Source organism: Trypanosoma grayi, assembly GCF_000691245.1.
Source record: "Trypanosoma grayi strain ANR4 Tgr_722_V1, whole genome shotgun sequence".
In the NCBI taxonomy this organism is placed as follows: domain Eukaryota; phylum Euglenozoa; class Kinetoplastea; order Trypanosomatida; family Trypanosomatidae; genus Trypanosoma; species Trypanosoma grayi.
Window position 1 is genome coordinate 1 of NW_008826341.1, and position 8,827 is coordinate 8,827.

Genomic DNA, 8,827 nt, shown 5'->3' on the forward strand with positions numbered 1-8,827 from the left:
CAGACAGGCATAAGAGAGAGAGAGAGAGCGATAAAGAACATGGATGCGACGGCGCACGTACAAGCAGGGAAATTACAAGATCCCTTCACTGCCAAGCCACCAATCCCCACGCGAGCGAATAATGTGCAGAACAAAACAGGGCAACGGGTGCACACGCCGCACCCCACGCGTGTGTGTTGCTCCTGCCGCCGCTGCGGTGTGGCCTCCACGCCCGCACTGCTCTTCCATAGGACGCTCCACATGTATCGACAAGAGAACCAACAAAAAACACAAGGCGAGACACGATGAAGGACAGGTTGGTGGGGTGGCAAGACGGACAGACAGAGACAGAGAGAGAAAGGCACGAGAGAGCAGCCGGGACAATCTCCGCACACCACACCAGCCGCCCCCATCGCGCCAAGCACCCCCCCCCGCCATGCCACCGCATTGCGACTCAATACGAACGAAAAAAAAAAACAATTAACTAAAAGGAAAAAAAGGACCCACTCACAGAATGTAGCATGTTGCTCTTCATCCGCCGCCCCCATCTGCACTTGTCGCAAAGTAAAAAACAAAAAAACACAGACAAAAAAAACACATGCAAAGGGTGAATATATTCCAAGCTTTGAAAAGCATAACTAAGACAATAAGAAACATGAGCCTTCATTGTTGTTGATTTTTGTTTTTTTTTTGTTATTTCTTCTCCGTCTTTCTCCTCCTTGCGCAATACTAAGTAAGCTCATATCGCTTGTACATCAACGACCCCACGGCAACCGCCAGCATCCCGCTCACCATCGCCGAAAGCGCACCAGCCTCCCCCATCTCCACAGGCAGCCGCGCCACTACATAACCCGCAACGGAACGTAGCACCGGAGTTGTCTGCCCCTTTGCCTCGCCGGGATCTGATAATCTACCACACGAAGCACTGCCAAATTCGACAAACCTGCTGCCAAGTTGGGCCCCTTTCTCACCCCCCGGTTCACCCACAGGTAACTCGCACACCCTGCCGCCACTACCTACGGGAACAGCACACTTCGCATCAGCCACCAACTGCGCAACCCTATTTGGGATAACATCACCACAATCCTTACGGAGTGCATCCAGGACAGGCACCAAGGCATCCATGGCTTCCACACACCTCTCAAGTTGGCAACCCAATGCCTCATTAGCTTCCTTGGATTCCTGCAACTGGCGTTGCACCGAAGCCAGGGCATTCTCCCGCCTCCGCAGATGGCGCTCCAATAATCTATTCGCTTCCTTGCCCTCCTGCAGCTGGCGCTCCAGCTCCTTTACATGGGACAGCGGTGCAGTGTCTGTAGTGGACTCATCGCTCTCCCACAGCTGGTGCTGCACAGCAGCCAGGGCCTTCTCCAGCTCCTGCAGCTGGTGCTGCACAGCAGCCATGGCATTCTCACGCTCCCGCAGCTGGCGCTCCAATAATTCATTGGCTTCCTTGCCCTCCTGCANCTGGCGCTCCAGCTCCTTTACATGGGACAGCGGTGCAGTGTCTGTAGTGGACTCATCGCTCTCCCGCAGCTGGTGCTGCACAGCAGCCAGGGCATTCTCACGCTCCTGCAGCTGGCGCTCCAATAATTCATTGGCTTCCTTGCCCTCCCGCAGCTGGCGCTCCAATAATTCATTGGCTTCCTTGCCCTCCTGCAGCTGGCGCTCCAATAATTCATTGGCTTCCTTGCCCTCCTGCAGCTGGCGCTCCAACTCATTGACATGGGAGAGTGGCGCAGTGTCTTTAATGGACTCATCCCTCTCTCGCAGCTGGTGCTGCACAGCAGCCAGGGCCTTCTCACGCTCCTGCAGCTGGTGCTGCACAGCAGCCAGGGCCTTCTCCAGCTCCTGCAGCTGGCGCTCCAATAATTCATTGGCTTCCTTGCCCTCCTGCAGCTGGCGCTCCAATAATTCATTGGCTTCCTTGCCCTCCTGCAGCTGGCGCTCCAGCTCCTTTACATNGCAGCTGGCGCTCCAATAATTCATTGGCTTCCTTGCCCTCCTGCAGCTGGCGCTCCAGCTCCTTTACATGGGACAGCGGTGCAGTGTCTGTAGTGGACTCATCGCTCTCCCGCAGCTGGTGCTGCACAGCAGCCAGGGCATTCTCACGCTCCTGCAGCTGGCGCTCCAATAATTCATTGGCTTCCTTGCCCTCCTGCAGCTGGCGCTCCAACTCCTTTACATGGGACAGCGGTGCAGTGTCTTCTGTTGCCTCCGTTCTTTCCTGCGGTTGGCGTTGAACAACAATGGTGGTCTTCCCCAGCTCCCGCAGCTGGCGCTCCAATAATTCATTGGCTTCTTTGTCCTCCTGCAGCTGGTGCCGCACAGCAGCCAGGGCATTCTCTCGCTCCTGCAGCTGGCGCTCCAACTCCTTGACATGAGAAAGCAACGCAGTGTCTGTGACGGCCTCCGTTGTCTCCTGCGGCCGGCGTTGGAAAGCTATAGGGATATTATCCCGCTCCTGCAGCTGGCGCTCCAACTCATTGACATGGGACAGCGGTGCAGTGTCTGTAGTGGACTCATCGCTCTCCCGCAGCTGGTGCTGCACAGCGGCCAGGGCATTCTCCCGCTCCTGCAGCTGGCGCTCCAATAATTCATTGACCTCCTTACGTTCTCGTAGTTGGGTCTCCAGTACCGCCACGGTCTTTGCACTTTCCTTCAACTGGCGGTCAAGCTCGTTGATGCGAGCCAGTGACGATCCGTCTTCATTAGCCGCTGCGCTTCCGTTCATTATGGGAGTAACCTCTCCGTGTGACTTTGTACTTCGGTTGTGTTCGCTTGTTGTGTCGAAAGGAACGTCGTGGCACGCCCCTGACCCAGAAAGGTCCTCCCTCGACGCATCACATATCTGTGCTCGTGCCTGCGTTGTGCTCAAAAGTGCGCGGCACTGCTGCCCGGTGAGTATTATAATGTCGTCTTGCGGTGGAGCAGGGCCAAAACTGCACAAGATGCTTGAGTGCAGAATGGTGCGCCGCTCATGGCGTGAGGAGAAGCGCCACGGCCGCCGTGCCATGCGCCTGATGGCGGCCATGCTGGCGCCCTCCTCATACGAACACGCGCGCAGAGCTTCGTGTGCGGCGTTGCTTTCACCCGTCGCCGCCGCCATCGCCGCGGCGCGGCCGGCCGCGCTGAAGAGGGGAGAGTTGAGTCCCTCCGCCGCCTGGAACTTCTCCCACAAATCATCCATTTGCTCATTAAGCATCGTAACGCGCGCGCCCTCCTCCTCCAGCAGCTTTTCCATCACCTCGATCTCGGAGTTGCGGCGCTCCTGGAAGGAGTTGATGTGCTTGCGCCGCTCGCCGGTGCCAACCACCTGCACGTGCGCCACCACCCACCGGTACAGCTGCGCAAGCGCCTGGCTGCCCTTCACCGCCTCCTCGTACGAGAACCGCGGCGTGTCGATGTAGCGCTGCACCACCTCGTTGCGCAGTGCCGGCGGCATGTCATGCGACTCAAACTCCGCCAGCAAGTTGGCCATACCGGGGCGGTGTATCACCGGCAGGATCTCGTTCCACGTGCGTCGCCGTTCGCCCATGATGAGCAGCACCGCGCTCATCACACGCACCACGATGTCCGGCGGCGTCCGGTACGACGCCAACTCGCGCCAATGCCGCGCATCGATCTTCGACACCGCCGTGCGCACATCGCCGAGCTGCTCCTCCGCCTGCATCATGGCTTCTTCCACCTCACGCTGCTCCGCCATGAAGGCCTCGCGCTTCTCGCGGATTTTCTCCACACGCTGGTCGGCATCCACCACGGTCTGCATGAACTGCTGCTGCAGCCGTTCCATCTTCTCGAGGATGCACTTGCCCTCCTCCGTTTGGACGGTGAGGGACTCGCTTCCCACCCGCGTGGTCTGCGTCAGTCGCTCCACCTCGATCGTGCGGCTTTCCGTTGTGCCAATAACAGTCGCTAGTTCGCAGCGCCAGGCACATGTAGCGATGTCGAGGAACTCGTATGCGATGAGGTCGCCGGCGTTGACCTTTGCGAGACCCGGCAGCTGCTCCTCCGCCACTGTCAAAGTATCATGCATGGACACATGTGGAGGTCGTGGGGGAGTTTTTGTCACTTTTGTTGGCGTGTGCTTGTGCTCACGCTCCCTCACCACCATATCCGTGTTGAGGGGAAACCCCCCTATCGGTTGTTTCTTTCCTTTTTCGTGTATATATATTTATATATGTCTTCTCGTTTGCTCGACTGGCCCTCTTCTTGGCACGCGGAGGGGCGAGTGTGTTATTCCGGACTACGCGCAACACACACGTGTGCAGTGTATAGCTGATGTGTAGTATATGTCTCAGTGTGTGCACGGATATGCGAGCCTCCTTCCACAGCAGGGCGCCACACAAAGAAGAAAACGAAGGGATATGAATAAGCGCACACACACACACATATATATATATATATCATGAATAATAGCAAACATAGAAGCAGAGGCACCGTCCAGCTCCCCCACCCGCTTCGGTGTGCCGCACTCCCGACAAGTCAGTCGTTGTTTTTTTTTTATTCGCGTTATATAATGCACGTCCTCTCTGTGTTCTTCCCTCTCCCGGCTCAGACTCCCAGAGGCCGCAACAGAAACAGCAGCAGCAGCAGCAGCAGCAGCATACACAGACACCAGTGTGTGGGAACAATAGAACGGCGACATCACACGCGCTGCCCACTCGCGCGGTCGTACAGCCGCGTGATGGCCTCCATGACGAGGCGGATGCGGTACGTAATGCGCAGCGCCTCCTTGCTCAGCCGCGCCGCCCGCTCCCGCAGGAGTCGCTCCTTCTTATGCAGAAACTCACAGGCCTCGGCAGTGGACATGGGGAGCACAACGCCGCAGCCAAGATTCACCAACACACGCGACGCGTCGGCGATGGTGCACTGCACAAAGAAGTGATTTCCAATGTCGACCATGATTTGATTACGCTGCGGCACCTCCCCCGGGGGCGCTGCCACGGGAGCAGCAGGCGGTGATGACGGTGACCCACCGTCCTTGATGAAGGAGTGCGTTGCGGAGAGTGCCCGCATCTCCTCGAAGAGATCGCGCAGCTGGCAGCACTGCGACGCCATTTCGTACACCACGTCCCGCTTCTGCAGCACCTTCGCGAGGGATTGTCGAAGCACGTTGTCGAGGAAGTGCTCGAGGCGGATCATGCGGCCTGTGGCCGTGTCGCACGTGGCAGGCGCACTGCTACTGCTGTCTGCTGACATCGGCCCACCAAGCAACAACAACAACAACAACAGCAGCAGCGGCAACAGCGGCAACAGCAAGGGCAACAAGGGTGCTCTCCTCAGTAGGCACTGTCACCTCTACACGAGACGTGCAATGAGTGAATAAGTGGCGAAGGAGAGAGAGAGAGAGAGTGGAGAAAGGGAGAAGTGCGATGCGTACACGTACGCAGGCGCAGCAAAGAAGAGAAAAAGCAGAGGCGCAACTGTAAGATGCAGAGATGTTTGAATGCACAATAAGGCACAGCAGCAGCGCCGCCGCTGCCACCACCACCCCCACCACCACGAGCTCTCCCTCCTCTACCGACTTGAGAACCCAAACTTACCAAAAGGTATTAGGACACAAGATCACAGCAAAGGCAAAGACTACAGAATACTCACATTCAGGTCGTATTGCTCATATATGTCTCCTTTCCTTCGTCATCCCATCACTACTCGCTATCCCACTGCCTCTCTGCTGCTCAGTGGCCTACTGCTGTGAACATCATGGCAGTGTGAGGGGGCATCAAGCGCTTCAGCGAGTCGCGGTCGGCCAACAACAACACGCCAAGTGGGTAGTATTGTTGTCCTTCTTGTTGCGGGTTCAACGCCCCGCTTGTGCCCGATGTGCGGACAGGCCTTCCAGCGAGTGTGCCCTCCTGCAGCAGCTCCTCCAGCGCTACCCACACCGCCGGCGGCAGCTGCGAGGCCTCTGGCAGAAGCCACACGTGACACATTGGCGCAGCAGCGGACCCTTTACGCCGCCCCCGCCGCCGCCGCGACACAAAGGCACCGCTGCCGCGTATCGCCCAATCATCACCGTCAACACTCTTCGCCTTTTCCTTCTCCCCCTTGCCACGAGCGACATCGTCCTCGAGCTGCTGATGCAGCGCGTCTACCGCCGACATCCCCTCAGGCACGTGCAGCGGCTGCAGCTCATGCAGCGCCAGGCAATTGGCGTATTTGGAGCGCCACGGGTCCATGAAGTCACTGGCAAAGGCGGGAGTCACGCGCCAGTGAATGCCGATGAAGGGCCTGCTGCTGCGGCGCAAAGCCCCAAGGAGATGGGCGTCGGCAAAGATACCGGTTAGACACAAGCATGGTGAGTCGCGTCGTGTGTTCGTCGACAGGGCGTCCCACACTGTGTCTTGATACAGCAGCGCAATGGCGAGGAAGAGGATGGCGAAGGCGCTTACCGTGCTGCGGCGCACGAACATCGACGACACGAACAGCTCTTGGCGTTGCTGTTAGCCCTCGTGCGGGTGAAAGCAGCACGTCCCGCCCCGCCAGAGACAGACAGACAGACAGACAGATAAGGTGGGAAGCGTGCAGCACGCACCGCAGTGCCCCTCTCCCCAAGCTTCTCTTTCCTCTCGCTTCCACGCTGCGTGGGCGGGCACGGACGCATGCACACCCGTGCCCCAAGGCAAAGCAAAACGAAAAAAAAANAAAAAAAAAAGAGAGAAAATGTATGGGCATCCATGACTCTCCCCTTTTTCCTTCGTCTCGCCTCGCAACTGCATTCACAAATCATCGTTAAGAGTGTGTGGGCCTTTACCGTCCTCAGCGCTCCCACCGCGGCTTCCGCCTGCGTCTTCCTCTCCCTCAGCAGCGGCTGCAGGAGGAGGAGGAGGAGGAGGAGGCGTGCTACTGGGGACCTCCGCACTCACCGCGGCCACATCTTCCTCATCGTGCGGGCCGCTCTCGTCTGTGTGGAGGACAATCTCTGCGGCTCTCATGTCAAGGTGGAAGCGGGCCCACATGAGCCGGTCATACCCATGTGCGTCGAAGTACCGCAGCACCAGCGGCACCAGTGTGTCCTCCACGGCGCGTCGCAGCGCGTGACCATTCTCCTTGCCCTCCCACATCTCGCGGTGGCGCTCCACGAGGAAGGCGACCGCGACGTCCTCGATGCTGCTCGCCACCACATGCCCACCGCCCAACTGCGCTGTGCACGGCAGCGCCGCAACAGCATTGTGCACCATCCGCTCCGCCGCCCGCCGCGTGAAGGAGACGAACACCATCGTCCGCGCATACGCGGGCACCAGCGTGCCGTACAGACTGGCAAACTCGTCACGCACCATCTGCTGCACCTGCACCAGGCTGCGCCCCCACGTGCGACCCTGGCGGCCGAAGTCCGTCGTGGCTATAACCGTCAGCTGCGTGAGCGACGGCACGTCATGCGGCTGCTCCGCGAAGCGCTCCGCTCGACCAAAGAGCGGCGCGAGCGCCGCCACGAGGTTCGGGTGCATCGCCGAGAGATCGTCGAGCAGCACGATGCCGTGCGGGTACAGCCGCTGGTGCGCNGCCGCCACGAGGTTCGGGTGCATCGCCGAGAGATCGTCGAGCAGCACGATGCCGTGCGGGTACAGCCGCTGGTGCGCCGTCACGAGCGTTACAATTCTTTTCCGCGCGTCGGCGACCGGCAGGCCGTCATAACCGGTGCCGGACACAACCAACAGGTTGTCGCCCGCATCGCACTGCGGCCGCGACACAGAGCAGCGCAGCGACGTGGCGAGAGACAGCAGCCGCGCCGTGTACGTCTTGCCAACGCCGTTGTCGCCCGCAAAGTGGAGAACAAGCGGCTCACGCGGGTTCGCAAGTTTGCGCCGCATGGCATCCACAATAGCGCTCGTCACGTGCTCCTGCCCAACGACGTGTGTGAGAAGAAGCTCCTCCACATCCTCCATCGCTCTTCGCCGCAGCTTTTTATTTGTGTCGAAGGGCAACTCTCGCCGCGCCACCACGGAGGGAAGGGACGATGGGAGACAGTAGAACAGCTTCGTCATCAGCGGGACGCCGCCCACGGAGCAGATGGGGCATCGGGGGCACGTCCACTGCGTCATTGGCACTGTCTCGGCTGCCGCATCGCACAACACCGGCGTTTCTGCGGGGATGAGAAGCAATACCACAACGGTAGCAGCAGCAGCAATGGCGGCAGTCGCAGAAGACCTCGGACGAAACAGTCGCATACAGCAATGATAATGATGATGATGATGATAAGAATAATAATACTGTAGGTGAATTTATATGTCTCTCTTCCTCCCTTACACGCTATCACCCACAACCCTTTCTTAGTGGAGCCGCGCCGCTATTTGTGTATCTATGTATGTATGTAGGTACGTATGGCTGTGTGCGTGTGTCTACGTTTATGGTACTCCTTTGACTTCCTACCACGCGGCAGAGCACGAGATGAGGGAAAGAAAGACGGGAAGTAGAGCAGCAAGAAGACGTACGCACGTGCGTATATGTATGTATGCTAACGGAGGCTGTAATGCAAAAATTCAAATACCGCAAACGCCCATTTCTCCGTCACTCCCTCTCTCCAGCAACCTGCTGCCTGTAAGTTCGTCACCCCGGCCCCTAACAGCTTCCTTTGTGCAATATGCACGCACACGTGCTTGTCTTATATGTATGTGTGAAGAAATGTACGCAAGCAACCGCGGATATTGTGTGTGTGTGTGAAAGTATTTAGCTGGGCGGCCTCTGCGGCGGCCCAAAGTTGTCACCGCCGGGGTACGGGTTCTGCGCCCCGTTCGCCACTGACGTGGACGCAATGCCGCCCACGTCATTCCACACGCCCTGCGCCGCGCTGTGGGAGCCGAACTTCGCGCGGCCGCCCTTTCGCCGTGCGAGCTGGCCGCGGCGG

At 58.7% G+C, this 8,827-nt stretch overlaps 6 protein-coding genes across 6 annotated transcripts; all 6 read right to left on the bottom strand.

Moving 5' to 3' along the window:
• Positions 1-708: 708 nt before the first annotated feature.
• Positions 709-1,383, bottom strand: DQ04_07221000 (hypothetical protein; the record flags this gene model as incomplete). Its single annotated transcript, XM_009315070.1, has 1 exon — positions 709-1,383. One exon carries the CDS (start codon positions 1,381-1,383, stop codon positions 709-711), a length of 675 nt encoding a protein of 224 aa, XP_009313345.1.
• Positions 1,384-1,463: 80 nt separating this feature from the next.
• Positions 1,464-1,856, bottom strand: DQ04_07221010 (hypothetical protein; the record flags this gene model as incomplete). Its single annotated transcript, XM_009315071.1, has 1 exon — positions 1,464-1,856. One exon carries the CDS (start codon positions 1,854-1,856, stop codon positions 1,464-1,466), a length of 393 nt encoding a protein of 130 aa, XP_009313346.1.
• Positions 1,857-1,894: 38 nt separating this feature from the next.
• DQ04_07221020 (hypothetical protein) lies at positions 1,895-4,015 on the bottom strand (the record flags this gene model as incomplete). The annotated part of the gene is made up of 1 exon (XM_009315072.1): positions 1,895-4,015. The coding sequence occupies one exon, from the start codon at positions 4,013-4,015 to the stop codon at positions 1,895-1,897; it is 2,121 nt and encodes a 706-aa protein (XP_009313347.1).
• A 611-nt stretch (positions 4,016-4,626) lies between these two features.
• DQ04_07221030 (protein UXT) lies at positions 4,627-5,124 on the bottom strand (the record flags this gene model as incomplete). The annotated part of the gene is made up of 1 exon (XM_009315073.1): positions 4,627-5,124. One exon carries the CDS (start codon positions 5,122-5,124, stop codon positions 4,627-4,629), a length of 498 nt encoding a protein of 165 aa, XP_009313348.1.
• Positions 5,125-5,660: 536 nt separating this feature from the next.
• Positions 5,661-6,395, bottom strand: DQ04_07221040 (hypothetical protein; the record flags this gene model as incomplete). Its single annotated transcript, XM_009315074.1, has 1 exon — positions 5,661-6,395. One exon carries the CDS (start codon positions 6,393-6,395, stop codon positions 5,661-5,663), a length of 735 nt encoding a protein of 244 aa, XP_009313349.1.
• A 306-nt stretch (positions 6,396-6,701) lies between these two features.
• On the bottom strand, positions 6,702-8,150 carry DQ04_07221050 (hypothetical protein; the record flags this gene model as incomplete). Its single annotated transcript, XM_009315075.1, has 1 exon — positions 6,702-8,150. The coding sequence occupies one exon, from the start codon at positions 8,148-8,150 to the stop codon at positions 6,702-6,704; it is 1,449 nt and encodes a 482-aa protein (XP_009313350.1).
• Between the last annotated feature and the right edge of the window lie 677 nt (positions 8,151-8,827).